Source organism: Tursiops truncatus, chromosome 5 (assembly GCF_011762595.2).
Source record: "Tursiops truncatus isolate mTurTru1 chromosome 5, mTurTru1.mat.Y, whole genome shotgun sequence".
Taxonomy (NCBI): Eukaryota; Metazoa; Chordata; class Mammalia; order Artiodactyla; family Delphinidae; genus Tursiops; species Tursiops truncatus.
In genome coordinates, this window is record NC_047038.1 from 67936144 (window position 1) to 67960469 (window position 24326).

The 24326-nt window shown below is 35.0% G+C and overlaps 1 protein-coding gene across 5 annotated transcripts in view; it reads left to right on the forward strand.

Moving 5' to 3' along the window:
* Positions 1–7739: 7739 nt before the first annotated feature.
* The window catches only part of GUF1 (GTP binding elongation factor GUF1), a 32338-nt gene continuing 15751 nt past the window's right edge, over positions 7740–24326 (forward strand). For 3 of the 5 annotated variants that reach the window (XM_019928235.3, XM_019928236.3, XM_019928237.3), the window contains exons 1-13: positions 7741–8091; positions 10150–10261; positions 10410–10558; positions 10840–10920; positions 11826–11903; positions 13538–13621; positions 16969–17033; positions 17547–17750; positions 19228–19367; positions 20486–20609; positions 20960–21092; positions 21909–22052; positions 22988–23121. In XM_019928235.3, the coding sequence (XP_019783794.2) occupies positions 7927–8091; positions 10150–10261; positions 10410–10558; positions 10840–10920; positions 11826–11903; positions 13538–13621; positions 16969–17033; positions 17547–17750; positions 19228–19367; positions 20486–20609; positions 20960–21092; positions 21909–22052; positions 22988–23121 (1613 nt within the window). In that variant the 5' untranslated portion in view covers positions 7741–7926. Of the gene's footprint in view, positions 8092–10149; positions 10262–10409; positions 10559–10839; positions 10921–11825; positions 11904–13537; positions 13622–16968; positions 17034–17546; positions 17751–19227; positions 19368–20485; positions 20610–20959; positions 21093–21908; positions 22053–22987; positions 23122–24326 lie in introns of all 5 variants that reach the window. The other 2 variants (XM_073805210.1, XM_073805211.1) reach the window with 2 other exon arrangements.

A 24326-nucleotide genomic window follows, 5' to 3' on the forward strand; every position in this document is an offset into this window, starting at 1 on the left:
TTCTTGAACCCTTTCTTCTTTTTTTGTTTCTTGTTTATCTTCATTCTGATGGACACATGTTTTTCTTCAGCTATACTGAAACCATTTATTAAGTTATACCAACCATTCTGACCTGTACACCATTCCTTTTTCTTGAAGTGGTTTTGGATATTCATGATCTCATCTCTTACAGATAGATTTTAGGCTTTAAGAGAGCAATGTTTTCGCTCTGATTTCCAAAACTCGGAAGGAAACAACAGAACCACTATTGTGAGCATCAAAGTGAGCACAGAATTTACTGACTGGCAAAGCAAGAGAACACACACCTGTGAAAAATTCAATGAATACTTTTCTGAGGGGAAACTGCAGGAAGCATTATGAGCTAGGGAAGTGGTGGGAGTTCATGGTGGTTTTGTTAGATGAGGATTGGTGTTTATTTTCTGGATAAAGCACAGGGGTACGTAAGCCTCTACAAGTTTAGTTAAAAATAAGCCCCATGGTACATTGGTCAGGAAAGGGTCTTTCAGTTGTGCCCAGTGTTAAAGAGAAAACCCCAGGCCCAAAAGTATATCACTTGTGCTATAGCTGGTGAAAGTTCAATGTACCTGATGGCCTAATAGCTTCAGTTGGTTAGAAGCATTTGTGGTGAAACACAGAATTTAGGCTAAATATATCACAGGCAATTACTGCTATAAGTTGAAAATCTTTCTTTTACATATCTCATTACAGCCATAATTTACCACTTGCCATAATTATATCCAGGGCTTATATTCTATCCTGGGACGATACTTTAGAGCTTATTTACATTTGTATTTCATCATAGTATATAGCACAGTACCTGGATATAGTCAATGCTCAATGAAAATTGTTGAATTAATGAAAACTAAATAAGGTAACTGAACATTTTTGTATCATTTTTTAGAAGTTTCTCAAGATTAATGTATATGCATTATGAATAAAAATTGTGTAACAGGATTTCTTAACATTTTATCAGAGTAACATACTCTAAAATATCACATAACATAGTGAAATCCCCATCAATTTTAACTTTTCTCTTTTCTCAGTCATTTCTAATTTGCAGTTTATTAAAACTGTTTCACTTATATGTTTACTTCTCTGTGCTTCCAATTAACGGATAAATTGATTCAATGATAAGTTGAATATCCACTATTCTTGTTCACAGCATTTAACAAAGAGGACTAATAATAAATACACTCCCAAATTCATTTGACAGAATTGATTTTCAGGACTGACCATTTAAAATATATTTCTCACATCATGGAATGGCCTTTATAACTTACATGAGCTTGTTTTAGTATATATATATATATATATATATATATATATATATATATATAAAATGTGATATATAGATCATGGAGTTAGAAACAGTAATAACTCATAGTAATTAGCAAAACTGATAAATTAATTGATAACAGCAAATATTAAAGACAAACATTTCTATTAAAAAATAGATGCATCACACTCCTTGGTATTTACCCAAAGGAGTTGAAAACTTATGTCTACACCAAAACCTACACATTGATGTTTACAGCAACTTTATTTGTAACTGCCAAAACTTGGAAGCAACCAAGATGTTCTTCAGTCTGTGAGAGGATAAATAACTGTGGTGTATCCACACAATGGAATATTATTCAGTGCTAAAAAGAAATAAGTGATCCAACTATGCAAGGACATATAGAAATATTACATGCTTATTACTAAGTGAAAGAAGCCAGACAGAAAATGCTATATCCTGTATGTTTCCAACTATACGATATTTTGGAAAAGGCAAAACTAAGGAGACAGTAAAAAAACAGTCAGTGATTGCCAGGGGTTGGGAGGAGGAAGAATTAATTAATACGCAGCACACAGAGGATATGGGAAATCTCTGTACCTTACTCTCCATTTTGTTGTGACCCTAAAACTATTTTTTTTTTTTTTGCAGTACGCAGGCCTCTCACGGTTGTGGCCTCTCCCCTTGCGGAGCACAGGCTCCGGACACGCAGGCTCAGTGGCCATGGCTCACGGGCCCAGCCGCTCCGCGGCATGTGGGATCTTCCCGGACCGGGGCACGAACCTGTGTCCCCTGCATCGGCAGGCAGACTCTCAACCACTGCACCACCAAGGAAGCCCATAAATCATTTATTTTGACAAAGAAGGGAGATAGGAGACATTACATTCATCCAACGAAATGATACCAGAGGACCTACATCATCTTTTTCTGGAAGAACAGAATCAAGTTTCTCCACTAAGACAGCCACTGAGTTTCATTTCCGAGATTTCCCTAGCAATCATTTCTGCAAACCTGTAGGCTTGCATCCAGTAACACAAGCTGCTTTCTCCCCACTGTTTGACCTCAGCCAATTTAATTAGCTTCTTTGGATTTCAGTTTTCTCATCAATAGAATGAAGTTTTTGGACTATATGATGTATAAAAACATCTCCTATAACTACTGAGATATTGCAGGTAAGTGTACCTTAAAAAATAAATAAATAAAAGGCTACACTCTTAATGTAGCCACAGCAGAAGCTTCTGATGGCAGACTATTACCTGTGATGCAAAGCTGTTTGATATACAGCCTGAATGTGCCAACAATTTCTGCTCACATATTTTATTGCAAACTTAAATCTACTGCAATCTGCAGAGATGCTTTTCAGTAGAGCCCCTAGGCATTTTTTTTTTCTGACAGTTGTTTACTTTTTTCATCTTCTTAGTGCAACTTTAAAAGGGTTTATTCTTCTTATTCTTTACTCTAGATGTGACAATTTCTTTCCTTGGGAGCAAGAAAGAAGTTCTACAACTGCCAAAGAGAAATAAGCACAAAATTTTGGAAATGATACTGTCCTTAAGGTAACTAACTCCCTTTCAAATAAATGAATATTTATGTGAAGAGTTTAATAAAACTAACATTAAGAATCAAAGCAATTAGAAGAGGCAAATTAATCAGCAAGTAATGATTCGCAATGAAAGAATAAAAGATGTCAGAGAAGCAAAAAATAAAACAGGTAAGAACTAGATGCTAATGTGATTATCTAAGATGAAGTCACAGAAAAATTAATTCCCTTCAGGAATAAATATCTATTTTCCTTGGCAGTTGTACACTTAGAAATGCACTTCGCTGGGCTGTTTACGAATCCTTTCATCCCTGTAATGAACTTTATTGTTCCCCAGTATCCATCTTCATTTTTCTCTCCTATCAGCACCTAGTTTTTCCTTTGAAGAAGACCCTGCTGACTTTGTGTGAAAGCCATGTGATTCTGACTAGAATGACAGTACACCTTCTGGTAGAAACATTGTAAGAGCTAATGTGTCTTTTATTGCTGTCTCTTATTTTGCTACTGTTATACTTGTTGGGTTTGGATACTTTTTCAGTTTAAACACTTCTAATCCTAATGCCTCCGCCCATTTTATGAAGATAAAAATTATACACCAACATCCATATTAAATTACTTATAAGTAATTTAATTTTTTATAGCAAAATCCATCAAAACTCTTAATGAAGTCCTCTTAAATGAAACACAGTTGCTCACCGACATAGTTTTGGAAGAGGACATAACTTTCACCTTCTTCCTAGTGAAGCTGTGTGTGCCCAAACATACGACAGTCCAAAGAACATTGGGCTTTCCCTTGGGGTTATGGAAGTTAGTCGACTGAGAACCAAAGCTCTGGGCCATTCGTGTGTGACTTAATTTGATGCAGGAGCACCCCATCGTCTCAGCAGGTCAAAGACTTTAAACTGGGGCATCAAATAGGTTTCTATACACCCCAAACAGTAAGAGTAAGAATGCCAAAGACAAGTCATTTCAGTTATTTCTAAATCCCTGAATCAATTTTCCATTGAGAAATTTGTGGACTTTGCTTTTAAGGATCTTTTTAAACCATAAAGACCTATATCCCATGAAGTTAGAAAGTAATCGGGTTGGTTTTCATCTGACAAGACCACCACGAAAGTTTCAAAAGTGCAAAATGGAACGAAATGCTGCTTTTTCTCTTGTAGTCCTAGTGAATTTTTGAAACCAGTAGATAATACCTGTGATGAGTGGAAATCAGAGACCAGTTGATACATTTCAAGTGTGAAACACGGACAATTATACTAATCATAGGATTGTTTTGAGGATTAATTGAGGTAATATTTATAACATGCTTAGAAGAGTATGTGACAGATAGTTAGCTCTTTATAAATGTATATAAATAAATCATATCTATTTCATGTTTGCATCCTCATGGCTTAATACTGTATTCTTGGATACATAAGGAAATTCCTGAACAATGTCAACACACACCATACAAGCTATTCTGTGACTGCAAAGCTTGTTTTTCTCATTTCACAAAAGGATACCCTAAGATATGGCAAGTGCTTTTCTCAACTATTTTATTTTCTACTCTCTGACCTCAAAAACTCACTCAATACCACTGTTTTTGTTTTATTACCTTTTTATATATGGTTCCAAAACTCTAGCCCTGAACTTTTTCCCAAGCTCCATTTACAACTACCTGTGAGATATTTAATATTTATGCTTCACATTTTGGTAAACAGCAATTACATTCTCCAATCTAGCAGAGTTAGAAAATTTGGATGCCTCCCTCTCTCTCTACATCAAATGAGCTCAGTTAATTCTATCTCAAAATGTCTACCAATCACTCCTTCATCCTTATTCGCTCCAGTGACTCCTTCAGGCCCTTACTGTGTCTCACCTAGATTATAACATAGAAGACTCTCCTCTCTCTGCCTCTGTTTCTCTCTCATTACTTCATCCACTTTCCTCTTCAATTCATTTACACACCATTGTCATAGTAGGCTTCCTAAGGAAAACCTGTGTTATTTCCTTACAATCGCTTCTGCACGGAATGATAGTGAAACGGTAAGTAGCAAAGACCCTATCCAAGGTCCTTCAGAAACTTGGCTGAAATTGTTCTTTCCATATATAACACCAGCCAATTTTTCTCCTCCTTTCCCCAGATACTTGCTATTTTCTGATATAAAATATTTATAAAGCCTTAATTTATGTGCACAATTTGAAAAACAGTATGAAAATCAAAAAAAATAAGTCACAGAAGACTTAAAAAACTAACTGAAACGTGAATTCCAAGCTGTATTTTCCACTGTAGACATGTTGGGGCACCATTTTAGCTGGTTAATAGCAACTCTGGAGATCCAGATCCTTTGTTAACATCATGTTAAGTTGCTCTAAGTTTGTGTGTGTACCTGTGATAACTATTGAACTGATATTAAATATTTATTAATGGTATTACTGTTAAAAATGCTCCAACATATCAGTAACTTTGAAACAGAATTTAGAGGTCATAAAAATTATTGTTTATATATATAATTTTTAAATTTATGATTCCCTTTCTTATGGGCTGAATTGATATTTAAAGTTCACATGTTGAAGTCTTAACCCCGAGTACACCTCAAAATGTGACCATATTTAAAGATAAAGTCTTTAAAGAGGTAATTAAGTTAAAGACAGGTCATTAGAGTGGGCCCAAATCCAATATGACTGGTGTCCTTATCAGAAGAGGAGATTAGGACACAGACAGGTATTGAGAGAAGACCATATGGAGACACAGGGAGAAGATGGTCATCTATAAGCCAAGGAGGAAGGCCTCAGAAAAAACCAACACAGCTGACACCTTGATCTCGGACTTCTAGACTCCAGAACGGTGAGAAAAAAAATTTCAGTTTATGCCACCCCCTCTACTGTACTTTGTTCTTGCAGCCCTAGCAAATCAATAGACCCTTCAAATATGTTTAAAAACATAAATACAATAGTTGCAGATTACTGTACTATGCAAGAATGTAACTTCCCTATTATACATTCCCTTGTATGGGGAAATGAGCCTCCATTTATATGTTTTTAATTATGTGTGCTCTTCAGAAACCCTTGCCTCAAGTAAAACGCTGAGGTTCTAATCTTGGCCATTTTCCTCTTCTGAGCATTAACTCAATGTCATACCTTCTTACTCATTCACCCTCGTTCAGCAGAGTTTAATGGAGTGGTTAAGGGTGTAGACTCTGGAGCCAGTCCACCTGGGCTCACAGCCCACTTCATCACTAACTCTGTGACTTTAGGCAGTTACTTAAAAAGCCTGGGCCACATTTTTCTCAGATATGTGTACAGTAGAAACAAGCATAAGAGTACTTGCATTAGAGGGCTCTGTAAGAATTGAGTTGATATATACAAAGTGTGTAGAATAGTATTGGGAACATAGTAAGTACAATTATGCTAGCAATGATCCCTCTACTTGATTAGGCTCCAGTTATCTCTTTCAGAAAATCTTTTTATCCTTCAAGGCCCAGAAAAAAAATGATACCTCAACTTTGAAACTTAGAGTGACTCCACTTCCCCTTTCTTCCCAGGTTGAATACTAAATGATCTTGTGTTGTCAAAGGTATTGTAGAGGTTTGAGCTTTGGTTTTTAATCTGAATTCAAATATAGATTTTTTTCCATTTACCTATTATACAATTTCAGACAATTTGCTTAATTTGTCTGAGTTTGCACATCTAGTACATTACATGACAGGCATGCTCAGTATTTTTCTAATAAATAAATATTTCATCTTGGGTCTGGGAGGATAATGTCAACCACATAAGATATTACAGTATTCCCAAAGTGTGAGACTAATGGAGGTACCAAGATAATTTTAGGCTGAACATAGACATGGCCTTAAGGACACTGAATCATACAGAGAAAACTCTTCTTTCAATTTTACTTCAATACTGCTGATTAGGTCAAGAAGAATTATCTCAGTTTGGTGCTATGTTTTAAAATTCTTTAATGCTTATTCATCCCCATTTTTAATCAAGAGAGATTCTGAGCCTTTATCAGGTAACATTTATTTAGAATTGAATCACATTTAGTATTAATTATACTTATTTTTACTTTGAAATTTAGGACAGGTCACAGTGCTTTTTCCATTTATAGAAAATGATACAAATTTTTCTTTTAAAATAAACTCATTCAAGTATAAAAGGTAAGTTGATTTAAAGAAAAATATCACTTAATAATAGTGGTATGAGGACATGGTGAAAATCGAGGATAATATTAAAATTACTGAAATTTGGGCAACACTAACTTATATGAATTATTAGAAACGATTGTGTTCAATACATTTCAAGGTGGCTATTAAGTTCATTCTGTAAGATGACAGTAGCAATTAGTGATGTATCCAGTATTGTTTTACAGTAGTCCCAAGAAAAAACTAGAAACAGTACAATGGTAAACTCAACACAGCTGCTGCTTTTCTTCTGTACCAGACCCTGGATATTGCATAAAAGCCCACGGGAGATAGTGGGAGACAGACACTAGATGTGGTATACAGGTCTCATTATCTCTTATCATTATCCTCCACCTTAGAGCTCTGCCTGCCCCACAAGGTAAACACTGTTGAAGTGGTAACCCGAAGGTGATAGAGACAGGGCTTTCAGGATGTAATTTTTTTCCTCCTTCACTTCTGGCCCAAACTTTCCTAGGATACATTACTGCAATAAATTTTACTGCCCGTTTCCATTCGGATGCACTTCAATACTAGCGATACCGCAGATAACATGGAGAATACACCTCAGCTTCCAGATTTTAAAAGTTACTCTCGTACTTTACCACTTGGTAGGTTAACCCCCAAGGTTTCGCTAAGAGAACTGCTAACACTGCCCGCGAGAGCTTCCCTCACGTGACCTCCTTAGAGCTCCGCGCGGAGGCACGCTGACGTCAAGACGTCATGCGACGTCCGGACGTCAGCGAGTCGCCGAGCGTCTTGGGAGTGCTGCCGGGGCCTTTAGTTGGGCCGTGGTTCGCAGCTTAAGTCTTCCTCCCTGTTTCCGAAAGTGTGTTTGAATCCTGTCTTTCAGCTCCTAGCGGGGGCGTCTTGGAGGAAACAGAGCCGGGGGTGATGGCGCCGTCGCGTCTCAGGACCCTCTCCTGACGATTCTGTTGCGCGGGGGGATGTGGACGCTTGCGGGTCAGGGCTGCTGGCGCAGACGCGCGCTGGCGTCTTGGGCCACCCGGGCGGCGCGTCGGGGGCTGCCCGGGCCTCGCCCCGCGCCGACCCGGGGGGCTGCAGCCGAGTCCAAGACTCCGGACAGGAGCTACAGCTCTGCGGACCGCAAGGTGACCGCCTCTGAGTTTCTCGTCAGCCAAGTTTTAAAACTTGGGAGGGGGCTTATTTTGCTACTGTTGTACTTGTGTTTGGATACTTTTTCAGTTTAAACACTTCTAATCCTAATGCCTTCGCCCATTTTATGAACATAAAAATTATACACCAACATCCATATTAAATTACTTATAAGTAATTTGGGAATTTGGGAATGTGTCGGCCTTCCTAGGACTACCTGTGAACGCAGGCTGCGCTTCTGAGAAGGGCGCGGGCTCCGCTCGGGTTTCTGACTCCATTGCTCACCAGTGTGACCTTGGGCAAGTCACGCCCTAACTTTCCTCATTGGTGATATCAGAACGCTTTTATTGTTTATGCGAGGTGCTGGTCTCAGCATGTATTTAATTTTAACAGCCTACTGGGGAAGCTGCTCGTTCCATTTTCGTGCAACTTTTTAGCCATGGGACTTGGGCAAGTTACCTGACCTTCCTGTGACTGTTTCTAACGTTGTTGAATGAGATGCTCATAAAACTCCGAATGGCTGTTTGTGAGGCTTGCGCGGTGTAAGGCACAGACCTTTTAGCCCAGTATCTAGACTGTAAGGAGTGCTGGGTATGCCTTAGCTTCTGTTTGTTTTATTATTTCGTTTAGCCTCAGCCGGAGCAGGCTTGTGCAGTTCTGACTATTTCTGTGGTTGGAGGAGGTGGGGCTCCAGCGACTCTTAAAAACTGTACTGTCTGTTAACTGTGAAGAGATAACAGTTTAGGCAGTAAAGTAACTGAATGCAAGTTATGAGTAACTGCGGATAAAAAAGACTATAATTATTCGGTTTTACCCTTTTCTAAAATGCCTGTGGAATGTAAAATGGATTTATGTTGCAATTCCCAGATCTTAAAAATGGTGCAGGACTGTATATCTTTTGAATTGAATGGTGGGGGTGGGAAATCCACGGGGCAAACAAATCAGGTTTAGTTGTTTTGCAGAATTCCTTTCAGGTGTAGTTGCACTCTTATTGTGCGCCTTGTATTGGAGCACTTACAAAAAAAAGGAAACTTAAGCTCACGAGAGTTGTGTATTTCATTGTAATTTCACTTTTTTTTGCTGGTTAGGAGATAAAAATTTGATTGGAAAAATGAAATGTTTTGAGTACAAAAAACTGACATATCTGCTTAAATACCAGTTTTTAGCAATTTGCAGTGAGTCTCAGTAAAACAGTAAAGGTGTATGCAACTAAAAATCAGAAGTTAACTTTTCAAAATATTTTAAGAATTAAAGTGATAAAAAAAAGAGGCTTTTTTTCCTTATGTGGTCATATTTTTTCCTTCTCTCTCTCCAAAGAAGTTGTCAAATAACAAAATCATCTAAATTAAACTTCTGAAGGCTCTACTAGGAGCACAGATTTTTAAGTAGACGGTTGATTAAATATGTGATGGGGGCGAAAACTTTTCCTTTTATTCTTTCAGCTTCTCTGTAGCTTTTTTGTTTCAAGAGATTTTGTTAGACCAGGTGCTCCACGGCAGTGGTAGCATTGGTCTGAGGCCTGTTAGGAACCGGGCCGCACAGCAGGAGGTGAGGTCCAGCGTGGGGGGGGGGGGGGAAGCTTCCTCTGCCACCCCGCATCACTCCCCATCACTCGCATGGCTGCCTGAACCTCCCCCTGCCCCCCATCCATGGAACAATTGTCTTCCATGAAACCGGTCCCTGGTGCGAAAAAGGTTGGGGACCGCTGCTCTAAGGCTGTAGAGTTCTACGTATCTTGTGTTCTCCATTCATGAAAGTACATTCAGTTCCTCATTGGCCCTCGAGTGATGGAAATATTATGAGACTTTTATTTAGCTATATGGTCACCTTTGACAGTGAAACCAATGTTTTTGATGGTCCTGTTGTAATCCATTGCTTGTAATACGACTTTAGCCATATGTCTCTTTACTGTCAGAGGAATAATATAAACAATATAAATGCTATAAATGAAATTGTTCTAAGAAGACTAAAAGAACATTCTTTAATTTAGTATACTTGTTTCATATTGTGCACAATTTATACTCATAAATGTAATATGTCTCTCCCCTTTCTAGGAAAAAATTGATATGTCTAGATTCTCTGTTGAAAACACTAGAAATTTCAGTATCATTGCACATGTGGATCATGGCAAAAGTACTTTAGCAGACAGGCTCCTGGAACTAACAGGTATTTTCATTTTATATTCTATACCTAATTAATGGCAATGAATAATTGATAATTTTACCATGCTTTTTAAAAGTTTGGTTTTAATTGTATATGCAGTATTGTCTCTTTTTAAAAGCTCAGAAATATCAATAAACATTTGTATTTATAGGGGCAATTGATAAAACAAAAAATAATAAACAAGTTCTTGATAAATTGCAAGTGGAACGAGAAAGAGGAATCACTGTTAAAGCACAGACAGCGTCTCTCTTCTATGATTATGAAGGAAAGCAGTACCTTTTAAATCTCATCGATACACCGGTAAATTTAATATCAATTTTTTCTCTATTGTTAAAGTCAGCCTTGTATTAATACTGCAAACAAATCCTTTTTTCAGGTTTTGAACTGAACATTAAACACCTCACTTTGCTTTTTGTTTTCTCAGTGTTCTTATGTTAGTGTCAGTTGTTTCACAAGCACAGGCTAAAAAAGAAACCTATTAACTTTTTATCCAGTGGAGTCAATATATTTACCATAGTGCCCCTCCCTAAGAAACATTTAAACTCCAACACTTAGAGGCATTAATATTTTTTGTTTCTCAGGGCCATGTTGATTTTAGTTATGAAGTATCCAGGTCACTCTCAGCTTGCCAGGGTGTTTTACTTGTGGTGGATGCAAATGAGGTAGGTACTTTAATTTTATATGATGTGATATGCTACTTGGTTGTTCCAGGGTTTTCCTTAAAATGCTTTGGGAAATAGAATTTTTGTGTTTGAAGAAAATAAGATTTATTTTATTACTTAAAGTTATGTTTTGGTCCTGTTAATTTGAAGTTTTATTACACTAAAGTTGTCTGTGAAGTTGACTAGTTCATTCTTTCAAAAATGTTAAGAGAAATTGTTCAAGAGATTTTTGAAGTATGTCATGTTATATATACATCCTGCCAAAAAAACCTCAATTTTAAGCAGTTCTTAATCTGAGGTTTCAATTTTTTAGCAGAACTTGAAAATAAATCTTTATTTTTGAGGTCATTTGGGGTGTTTTTAAGGTAATAATTTGGGAAGTGTTAGGTTTAAAGAAACATGTCAATAACATTACCAAGTTCTCTGGTATAAGTATAACCATAATAACATATTGAGATGAGAATATAAGAGCTATGATATACTATTTAAAGTAAGCTTTTGATATGTTTCAGTTTCTCACAGACTCTTCATTTAAAACCCAAAGATTTTTTTGTTGTTGTGTTAAATCTTCCCTGAGCCTGTCAGGGAGAGTCAGTCTCTACCTTACATACATATACTGGGCTTTACAAAATGTGTCACAAGAGTCCTTTGGGAGGCTTAGAGGTCTTTAAGGATCTGTGTTTTACTACTTTGTCTCCAAAGCCTAATACAGTGCCCTCTAAAAAACATTTCATGAACTGAAAGAAATTTTCACAGGGAATGATCCAGGTGCATGGAAGTATAGATACCATAGTTTGCCTTGTACCTTTGCTTTTGATGAGGATGTGTGGAATGGTCTTGAATTACAACTTTTGCCATAAATGGTGGAATGATCATCTTAGTGTCTTGTGTCTTGTTATTTCCAGGGTATTCAAGCCCAAACTGTAGCAAACTTCTTTCTTGCTTTTGAAGCACAGCTATCGGTAATTCCAGTCATAAACAAGGTAATTTGTTAGCACAACAGTGCTATTTATTATTTTACTTTGTAAACTATATAAAGGAAAAGTCAAAAATCTGCGTGTAACTTTTGACTCCCCACAAACTTAACTACTAATGGCCTACTGTTGACCAAAGCCTTACCAGTAGCTTAAACAGTCTCTTAATGCATACTTTGTATGTTATATGTAGTTATATGTATTGTATACTATATTCTTACAATAAAGTAAGCTAAAGAAAATAAAATGCTAAGAAAATCATAAGGAGGAGAAAATATATTTACAGTACTCTATTTATCAATACCCTAAGTTTATGTCATCTGTTTATAAGGTGAATCATCTCTCAGTACTTACATCAATATTGTCTTAGGTGATACAAAACACCGTAGATGTTATATGTATTACTGACACCAGACATCAAAAAATTAAAACATAATGTGAAAAAGAACTTCATATTCATTTGCAGGTATGATGATTCACACATTGATAATGAAGCAGAAATACGATTGCTTTATGGTATGATACTGTATGTGATTGCTTCATGGAAACCTAGCATATACACTAATGAATGAATCCTTATAAAGTTTTTATGGCATACAGTATTACAGTCACATTTATAACAGTATTGGAAACATTGCTACATTTTAAAAAAATATGCTTATATATAATTATAGGCTGATATGCAGTTTCTCCAGTTATGAGAGGCATACTGTATGGTAATGTAATTCTTTGAAAGCAAAGTTATAAAACAGTAAGAAAACCAACACATTATTAATTTTATGTTAAATATCACTCATCTTATGCCTTTGCTAGGGATACGCTATCCACTCAATACAAGTCTTGCACATGATGTTCTACAAGTGTATTTTTACATATTTATTGAAAAAAAATCTGCACACAAGTGGACCTGTGCTGTTGAAACTCTTGTTATTCAAGGGTCAGTTGTATATTGGTGGGATTTATTTCTTTGAATTGCATATGATAAAATTGCAGCTCAAGCTCCTATACCCTGGCATGTAGTTGAGAAGATGGTCTCCCTGACTTACATGGAGTGATGGGGGGCTGTTTCTGTAGGAAAGGGCAGGGCAGGCACAATAGTGTTGGACTAAACCATATAAAGGAAAAGAAAAGGACCTTATGAACTAGGATGAAATAGTGTAACACAGGACACTTAACAGTTAAGTGCTAAATTGAGCAGTGTTGATAAAGCTTACTTTTATATTTTAAAATTAATAAATTAAGAGTCTTAATTAAAAATCTGCATGGCATTCAGTTTTATTTTTTGATATTGAAGTTAGGTTTAAAAGAAGCAAGGTTGCTTATAGGTAAGACAGTTTGTTTTTATAAGTTATATCTAACTTATAAAATCGGTTTACATGGTGTTACTGAACTCTTCTGCCTTGAATAGCTAACTGCCTCAGTTTCATGCTTGCTCTGCTGTCTGCCTATTTTCAGTGGCCATGCTTGTTAAAATTATATTGCCTTTTTCTAGATTATTCTTATTTTAATACTTTTGAAAATAAAATCATAAAGGGGTCAGTTAGCTTAAAAGCAGCTATGCTTTTATCTATCTCCAAATACCACTAATAAATAATACATTTTTATTTAATTATATTAAGACATAATGAATTTTTCTTTTTAAGATAGATCTGAAGAATGCTGATCCTGAAAGCGTTGAAAAACAAATTGAAAAGGTGTTTGATATTCCAAGTGATGAATGTATTAAGGTAAAATACTCTTTTTTTTTAGAAGACTTGGTTTTACTTTCAAAAATCTCAGGTAATTGGCCTAAGTATATTATTATCTTACAGTTCTACAAAGTTCTTTTTACTGATATTTCATTTGATCTTTGCCAAAAATCCCTATTATATGGTTAGGACAGATAGAAATTAGTCTTATGATACAGTTGAAAAGACTAAGAGTCAAAGATTTTATCACTTTCTTAAGGTTATAGACCTAGTTAGCTAATGTGCCAGGACTAAAATGTAGGCCTCCTGCAACTCTTTATAGTATTATTTCTTGTATGCCATTTTGCCTCTATGGAAATATTCTCTTTGAAGAGCAGGGTCAGACTAATTTCAAGGCATATGTACATATCATTCTTGGAAATAGATTTTATTTATATCAAAGTTGATACTATTTTAAATTTGAATTTTTAAATTTACCTTTTAAATGGTGCTTTGGGTGTTAGATAGCCATCACTGAACTGTGCTGTGCTACATGCTTGTGTAGTAAGTCTGTCAGTGCAGTAATACAATGTTTAACTTCCACTTTCAATCTTGTTTGAGTTTTGAAAAAGCAAGTTTCAGCTGATGAAGTGAGTTTTTTTTTAACACATTGGATGATTATATAAACTTGATAATAACGAGAAAAAGCAATAATTTTTTTTCTTGGATATATACGTAGAATTTAATGGTTTTTATTATGAAGAGGGACCTCATTGTAAGGCAGTTCTGAAATTATGGTATGACTTGGATTATGTTATATTGAAGTATAATTAACTGTTCAGATTTTAATAAATATTTACCAAATTCATTCATATACTTAATTTGGTGTGTGCCAGCTAGGGATAATAGCAGTGAACAGTACAGGCAAGACCTCTGTCTCGTGTTTATATTCTGCTTGGGGAGGCACTCACTGAATAAGTAAAAAGAGAAGTAAGTATAGTAATTATTGAATGAGACATATGTTATCAAGGAAATACATTAACGGAGTGTATTGTTCCAGGTGGAATTACCATACTTAACAATGAAAAAAGTCTTTTTCTCAGAGAGGAGCTGTGATGCAGAGTAACTTAGGGAATTCTTCTCTGATGAACTGAGACTTGAAGAAATGAAGAGTTGGGAGAAATGCATTTCTGGAAGAGGAAGGAGCAAGTGTAAAGGCTTGGCATGTTTGGCAAGGTTTGGCATGTTTAAGGAACAGAAAGAAGGCAAGTTAGATGAAACGGCTTTGTAGGTTAGGTGGGAATCAAGTCATTCTGGGACTCTTGCTGTGCTAAAGGGTTTAAAATTTTTAAGATAATGAAAGAATTTTAAAGCAAGAGAGGAAAATAAGCTGATCATTCAGGTTGCCTTATAGAGAATGGATTAAAAAAGGGTAAGAGGAGATATGGGGAAACCAGCTTGTAGTAGTAGCCCAGGTGCAAAATGGTGGTGGCTAAGTATGTGCTGCTGATGTTGAAGAAGTGGGCAAATTTGATGTGTATTTTGTGGATACTGTAGATTTTGCTGGTGTGTTACGTGTAAGGAAGTGAAATAAAGAATCAAGGAGGGTTTGGATTTGAGCAACTGGTTGAATACTGGTATTTGTTAATATGGAGAGGACTCGGGGAGGAACAGACATAGTGGGAAAATGAAAAGCTCTGTTTTGGACATAGTGGGTTTGAAATGTCTGTTAGACATCCAAGTAGAGATATTGCATAAATCTACAATTCTGGCATTTGTGGAGAGGGCTGAGTCGAAGATATTTAAAAGTCTCTAGCATGTATATAGTATTGAGGCCACAGAAATGGATGCCGTTTCCTAGGGAGGAAGTGTAGGTAGAAAAAGAGGTCCTAGAAGCCAGACTACACTACATTATTATCAATTTGTAGGGGGTTTTGAGTAAGAATTTGAGAAGTATTAGAGAGTAGGATTCAAAAGAGGAGGATGCAAGGATTGAGTTTTCAGAGAGGTGAGAATATAGATTGTAACAAGAGAGAAGGCAAAGAGGTTGTGTATACAGGTGCAGATGGATTTGTATGTTTGGGTAAAGGAGTTTTTGATGTTTTCTGTTTCCTTAAATGAAGTAAGAGGCAACCGTATCTGAGAGTGAATTGGCCATAGGGAAAATGTGTAGATTGAAAAGGAAGGTGGTGTGAATTATCTTAATGAGCGACAATGTGAATTTAGTAAGGGATGTGTCCTGGGACGACCAGGAAATGTTGACTGCACATTGAGATCTGTGGTCATGAACTTACAGAAACCAGCCAGACCAGTTACTTGACTTTTCTCCAGCAATGTTAAGCTGCTCTGATTATAGGCATAGAAAAGGCACATAGTTGGATGCAGTCACAGTTGAGGTTTTACCAACTGCTTAGGATAGAGAATAAAAAGTAGTTAAACAGAGTGATCACAAACAGTTGACCCTTGGAGTCTCAGCTGTGAAAAGAGGCAGGGGGGTGAATGGATAATGAAAAAAAAAAGTAGCCTATTCAGTGGATTAGAGGTTGTGATCTTAAAGGACTGTTGCAAAGAATGTACTAGAGTCTAAAGCAGGGTTCTCATTAGGGGGTAGTTTTGCCCCTAGGAAACATTTGGCAATGTCTGAAGTCCTTTTTTGTTGTCACACTGGGGGATGGATGCTACTGGCATCTTGTGGGTAGATGAGAATCCATGGATACTGTTAAGCATCTTACAGTTCATAGAACAGCCCCCCAAACAAAGAATTATCCAGCCCAAAATGTCCTTAGTGTCGAGTTGAGAAACTCTGATCTAGAGGGACTTTAAAGGGTAAGAGGAAGTATTCATGGAATTGGGTTTGAAATAAAGATTTCAGAGATAAGTTCAATTACTGGTAATGACAAAGGTGAGTCAAATGCACATGTGTTTTGAGTCTTTTGACCTGTATTTTCAGTGTGAGAACAATAGTAATAATATGCCCTACAGTTACCTGTATGATATCCACAAATACTGCTTATTCACACAGCAACCTTGAGGTTTAGGTAAAATATGAAAAATCAGTTCATTTATCAGATGAAGAATTTGAAGCTTAAAGAAATGTGTATTGTTTGAAGTCATTTATTACATGTGGAGTGATGATAATAACCCAGATTTTTTTGAACTCTTAGTCCACTGTTCTTTCAATACCATAATCAGAATGCTTTTGTAATTTAATACCAGAGAATCACCTAACTGTAATGGAAGGGCAGTTGTTGACATGTTATATGCTTTGTGCTTCCTTTTACCAAGTTCTTCAAGCAAATTGATAAATTTTAGAGTTCTTTTTCCCTTCTAATTATAAAGCTCAGTCACAAGGATAGAAAAGTGAAGTCTTAACTTATTCAGTGTTTGTTTCACATACATATTTTTAGATTTCTGCTAAACTTGGAACGAATGTTGAAAGTGTTCTTCAGGCAGTCATCAAAAGAATACCCCCGTATGTATTTTGCTCTTTTTATACTATTTGTTTAACAGTACAAGGTCCATCAGTTTGATCTGCTATTTTAGCTTAGTAGCTATGGCAAATGTACTCTTTGCAGTCAGTGAGAATAAATTTTTAATTTATTTTTAGTAACATATAGAAGGCAAATACAGTATAGAAAAATAAAAGAAAAAAGGATGATAGAGATCTCTTAACAATTATTGCAATAGACTTGAATACATTGGTAATTATTGTTTTTTCTTAATCCTGAACAAATATATTTAATCAGTTTCATAAGTAATTTAAAAACAGTCATTTAAAATGTATTTAAAACTTGAGGTCGAATTAAAACTAATATAGGCATTATACCTTATAGAAACGTCCTTTTATTTTAGCTGTCAGTTAATCAACTGTACTAGAATAAATTAAGCATAATATTTGAGTTAAAAAGGTGTTATATTAAGATTTTAATTTATTTATTATTTAAATTTAATTTATTAGTGTTTGTTCTTTACTTATTTTTAATAGTCCTAAAGTGCATCGCAAAAATCCCTTGAGAGCTTTGGTATTTGACTCCACCTTTGACCAGTATAGGGGTGTGATTGCCAATGTAGCATTATTTGATGGAGTGGTTTCCAAAGGAGATAAAATTGTATCTGCGCATACTCAAAAGACGTATGAAGTTAACGAAGTAGGAGTTCTGAATCCTAATGAGCAGCCAACTCACAAACTGTAAGTAATCTGCATTAGTGATTAAAAGACACTTGTATGTGTTTCTGTCACAGCCTTTCTTAACTTGGTGCGCTTAGAATGATCCCAATTTGATAACTTAGAAAAAAAACAAAACCTGATTATTGAATGCAACTACATAGTGAATCCTCTTTGAAAAAGAATCTCATGTGTGAGGGACAGTAGGGATTTGATGTATTTTTTTATTCCTTTTGACTAGCCACAACTAATTTTATATTCTGGTTGCAGACTGGGTCCAACATTGATGTACTTGATGAGACAGTGGAAGAGATAATTCTCTCATCCATATCCATATCCATACTGGGTATCAATTTTTGACATTTAATTTTTTTGTAATTAGATTTTTCAACATAAAATAGTGAAGAAAATTCGATAATTGTTTTCTTTAGTGTGGAATTCATGGTAAAACTTTGATTAACAAGAATTTATGGCGTTTGAGGTTAGCAAGGTAGTGTACATTATAAAACTGAGTTCTGAGTTCACTTATAAAACAAATATTTATTGAGTGCCTATTCCATCAGTACCCCAGATACTAAGATAGATTACCTTGGGCACATAGTTTTCTAAGGTCTTTGTTTCATCATTTGTCAAATTCAGGATATGAACCAGGTGACTATATAGGCCACAATTGATAGTTTAATGTTGTATGTCTAAAACTGCACTATTTTGTCATATTTTTAGGTAATTGAAAGTCATAAAGTCTATTGTAATTTTCTCAAATATTTCTAAAATCTGTCTATATTCTTATTTAAGTATAGTTGATTTACAGTATTATATTAGTTTCAGGCATACAGCGTTATGGTTCAGTATTTTTATAGATTATACATTAAGAGTTATTGCAAGATAATGGCTATAATTCCCTGTGCTATGCAAAGTCTGTCTATATTGTGTCGCATATATATTGACAATTACTGCATCTTTAGTAAAGATTTTTGTACCTCATCCTAAATGGAAATTATCATTTAGGAAGTTTGCTTTAAAAAAAAAAAAAAAAAGCTACAACTCTGAAATCTTGGATTTGCTCTTCCTGCAAGAGGCACATCAAACAGATAATCAGATTTGTTGAGAGTTCACATTTTTTTGCTTGGTTAAAATTGTTCTTTTCTTTTTTAAAGGACATTTGTAATATAATTCACTAATAAAACAAATATTACAAGGAGCGTTTTATGTTTCTGCATTTATCAGTTTCACTGTTGTTTAATATGCAGAGGTGGGCAGAGTCATTAAGAAGGTCCCTAGGCTTATTGTATTGCAGAGGTCCTTGGTAATGGATTGTAAGGCATGGGATGTTCTTTTGCTGACGATTCTTAGAGTTGAGAATTGATATGTAGCACTTAGTTTCAGTTTGATGAGGTTTTGTTTGGAAAGTGTGATCATTTCCTAGAAGAGTAGAGCTGATTGTGAGTGTGCACATGAAACATGAAAACAGTAAATATTTCCATATAATAATTTTATTTAGATATGCAGGACAGGTGGGCTATCTGATTGCTGGGATGAAAGATGTCACTGAAGCACAAGTAGGAGATACATTATATTTACATAAACAACCAGTGGAACCCTTGCCTGGGTTTAAATCAGCGAAGCCAATGGTATTTGCAGGTGAGGAGCGCACATATTCAAAGGATAAGGGCCAGTTTACTCTAAATTGAAATAAAATTTATTAGAAATACTCATTTTAAAGAGCACCTAATTCCTGTTAAAATAACAGTTACTCTGTTTTTCTTAATTTTTTTTTTTTGTGGGCGTGCTATTTACATAGCAGTTAATTGCATATGTATGGTGAAACTTTATGTGGGAGATAATTGCCTAAATTTTTTTAGGACTTCTTAAAAATTAACCTTTTAAACAAGCCCTCTGATATATTGGAAGAGCACAGTAATATGAACTTCCTTCTTGTTTCACTAGAGAGTAGGTCATTGTGTTTGAAATACTTTCCTAATTAGGATGTTTTTATTACTAATTATCAGTGGACATTTACTGACTGCCTTCCCCTTAGCTGGCCTTTCTTTAATACTGTATTATACTAGTGTAGGCATGGCAGAAAAGAGTGTCACCTCATGTATGCATAACTTCAGAACCTCTTATTTCTGCATTATATTACATACATTTGAAAAAGGAAGACCTGATTGAAGGTCATCTGGTTACTCTGTACCGGGTATCCATTCCTTGTTTTCTCGCTTTTGTATTTCTCATTGGGAATTATAAATGTTGTTTAACTCTCCCTGCCCCTGTTAAGACAAAGTCAGTCATCTGGATTTTGAAGAACTTAAGAGGTGAGGACTTGGGTTTGAGGTGAAAGAGAATCTGATGAATCAGTAGTTCTTGTTTTCATTTCTACCTCTGCTTTTTATCTGCTCATGGAATTTCATTTGTGGTTGTGGATGTCTTGCACTTTTGTTTCTTAAAATAAACACAATGTATTTTCCTGATAGGCTTAATTCCCATGGTTCTTTTTTGTTTTCTCTGTATTTTTTGCAAAAGCAAAAACATCACTTTGTGAATCTAGTGGTAAATTCAAAGTTTATGAAACTCGCAAAATACTTTGAAGCTGATTTAACTTAATATTTATAGTTTTCTTAGCAAACCAGTATTTTGGTCAGTGAAATACAGAAAGTAATTTAAAAGCTAAGCGATTAATTTTGAACTTGGCAGCAGTGCATATTAGCTTTTCTAGGCAGCGTTTCACATGTGATAATTAGAAATCATTGTGTTCCCAGGAATGTACCCTATAGACCAATCTGAATATAATAACCTGAAGAGTGCTATAGAAAAACTGACTCTAAATGATTCCAGTGTGACAGTTCATCGGGATAGTAGCCTTGCCCTAGGTGCTGGCTGGAGGTAAGATTCAGTTATGTTGTAGTGTTCCATTTTTATTGAAAAGTAAAGTTTAAATGGTGTATTGCTCTTTAACATTTCTGAAGATAAGTTCATATTAGTGTAAAATGAACCAAACAATGTCTGCCTATTTCTCACTGTGGATTCATATTCTGTGGGTAAGTTTTAAAGCTATTTTACCAATGGAAGATTTTATCTTATTTAATGAATTTATGTTAGCATTTAATTATGATATGATAGACTGAATGACTCTTTTGATTCCACTCCTCCCCCACAAAGTAGCAGTATATTCATCAAAGAAAATACAGCCCGTGGGACATAAACATTTTGGAGTTTGGCTTTTTCTCCCCCAGGTTAGGATTTCTTGGACTTTTGCATATGGAAGTTTTCAACCAGCGACTTGAGCAAGAATATAATGCTTCTGTTATTTTGACAACACCTACTGTTCCATATAAAGCTGTTCTTTCATCAGCAAAATTGATAAAGGTACTGTTGTGAGTCAGCATACAAAGGAAAACTCAATAAATGTATGTGTGTGTGTATGTGTGTGCAGAATACAAGAGAAATATTTTAGTACACCAGTAGCTGAATAGCTATTAAAACTAAATATTTCTTGATTAATAGTAATAAAAGTTGAATTACCTTATGATGGAGAAGTTACTTGAGAACTAATTTATGCAGTATTTTTCTTAACCTGATAAAACATCCACATTATCAATACTAGTCTGTTACTAAGGGTAAAAAGTAGAGTTAGTTCTGAAAATACTGTTCAAAATTCAGCACAAAGATTAAGAGTATAATTTCGGTCATAAGTAATTCATCTTATGAAAAGTAAAGCATTCTGTCCTACGTGGTGGTAGGAAATTTAGATTTCAAGTTAACAGTAGAGACAATATTCTATTCAGTCTAAGTGGCAATCTATTCATTTTAAACAAATATTAACTGGCATCTGTAAATATTTTCCAACAAAATTAACTTGGGAAACTACTTACAGTGCCTTATAAGGGGCAGATTAAAATGTATTCTTCCATCATATTTTTCTAAGTGGTGTACACAATGTGTTTTAGTAAATGTCAATAACCAGAATATATTAATGATGGTTCTTAATGTTAAAGATTACAGTTGGAGAGTTTTTAATCTAAAGTGTGTTAAGATAATATTCTAACCTTTAAGAATTCTTTTGTGTTTATTCCAACACATTCAGTAACAGTAAATTCTAATATATATTATAAATAACAAATTTTAAAACATTGTAATTATTAAGATTTCTTTTTAACTATTGGTGATTTTTCTTATTTTTAGGAATACAGAGAAAAGGAAATTACAATCATCAATCCTGCACAATTCCCTGATAAGTCAAAAGTAACAGAATATTTGGAGCCGATTGTTTTGGGCACCATTATCACACCAGATGAATATATTGGAAAAATAATGATGCTTTGCCAGGTATAAATGTAATACTGTTTGATACAAAAGTAAACTTTAGTCTTCTCAAACAGTGGTACCCAGCTTAGGTTTTGAATTGTTTCTCTTGGCAGTGCACGTTGAATTTAACAAAAGAAATTTTCATAAAGATCTATATCTTTATATATTTTACCTATTTATACATGTAGATATACATATATATAATTACAGTATTTTGATTTTTAAATAAAAAAATAGAGCCAGAATTTTTGATCATCTGTGTTAGTTTATTGAATTGATATTTTAGCCTAAAGGAAAGGAATTTGATGGCCTTTTAACTTGAGTAAAGTATAATTTCCTTTCGCCTTTTTGAGTATTTGAAATTGAGTATCATTTGAAAGATAATTATAATACTTGAGAGACCTTTGTTTGGAAGGTATTCCTCAGTTTGCTTTAGTTCTTGCCACATTGTAATAAATGATTTAATCCACAAATTTGATATAATCATAGTCCTTAAAAAGTACGTTATTTGAAATATTCTGACATATATTGAAAAGAACTCTCAAATGACTAGTGGACTTGAATTTTAATTGTCTTGTCACAAAAAACTTTAACTTTAGTCACTTAATTTCTCTGGGCCTAAATTTCTTTTATTTGTAAAATAAGAAATTAGAACTTTGACTTTATCTGTAGCTAATTTGATTTATTGTTAAATGAAATACTGTATAATTAAAAAAGACAAAGTAGTTTGATAAAGACAAAGGATTAAAAGCTTTGGTAGCAAATATATTGTAATTGAGATACAAAATGGTTCTTCCTGTATTATAAATATTGGTCAGATGTTTTTACTAGATTAAAAAAATATTCCTTCGTTTTGCCCATTCTTTAAAGTTGATAATTGACATCTTCCTATATCCATTAAATAAACCATTATTTGATTAGGTTATCATTCAATACATTTTTTATTCCCTTTTCAGGCTCGAAGAGCAGTTCAGAAGAATATGATGTATATTGATCAAAATAGAATAATGCTTAAATATCTCTTCCCTTTGAATGAAATTGTGGTGGATTTTTATGATTCTTTGAAATCTCTGTCTTCTGGATATGCTAGGTAAAAATTTAATGGGAAACTCTGATACTTAGACAATTTTTTATGAAATATTGACCAGCAAGTGTTTACTAATACTCCACTTATTTAATCTCAGTGATCTTGAAGATGGTTGAGAATCACACTGTAAGGTTAGAAAAGCTTGGAGCAAGCTTATAGGTGTTACAGAGTACTTGTAATTTGCTTAATGGAAGAATGAATTTCTTTGATTCATCAAACTATTACTCCTTTCTTTTTTTTTTTTTTTTTTGGCGGTACGTGGGCCTCTCACTGTTGTGGCCTCTCCAGGTGCGGAGCACAGGCTCCGGACGCGCAGGCTCAGTGGCCGTGGCTCACGGGCCCAGCCACTCCGCGGCATGTGGAATCCTCCCGGACCGGGGCACAAACCCGTGTCCCCTGCATCAGCAGGTGGACTCTCAACCACTGCGTCACCAGGGAAGCCCCTATTACTCCTCTCTTAATGGCAAAAATTTTAGTGCCCTGTTCATGAGAGGAGTTGTACTCCTGTATTTCGATTAAAAATTATAATAATTTGAAAAAGCTACTATGACCTCAGTGACACTTTTGAAATGTATTTGTATGTTATGTAATCCTAGGAGCATCTGTGTACATTTGGAAAATAGAAGTACATATTTAGTCTGTAAAAAATGCTAGGTGTGCCCCTGTATTTGTGAACACTTCAATAACTTGGTCTTCTCAGGAATAAGTGGTCTGCATCATGAAAACCATTATCTTATCCCATAAAAGTACATGGAGGAACAGCCTGGTAAAACTGAAGAAAGAGTATAGCATTGTGGGAGTATTTTTTGTTAAGGCAAATAACTCTAGGTGCCCTTAGTGTCCTAAAATCCTACATTACTAGATAGCATATACTAGGATATAAAGGAAATGTAAAATATAATGGGGAAGTTGATGGAAAAGTGAATGTTCACATCTGTAAAACATGCATGAATGTACATTCATACTTAAAATTAACATTCAAAGAAACATCCCAACGTTTTGAAGAACATGCTACAGTGACCTGGAAGTTTACTTTGTGAAATGAGCTTTTCAGTGAAGAGAGTCAGCGTAACTCTTGATACAAAGGAATCTTCTTTATTTGTATTGAGAATTTATTTTTTCTAATACGTCAGCGAATTCTTTTCCTATGTCTTCTTTCAGACAAGAGCTTGAGCAAATAGGTAGCAATGTAATTTAAAATAAACTGA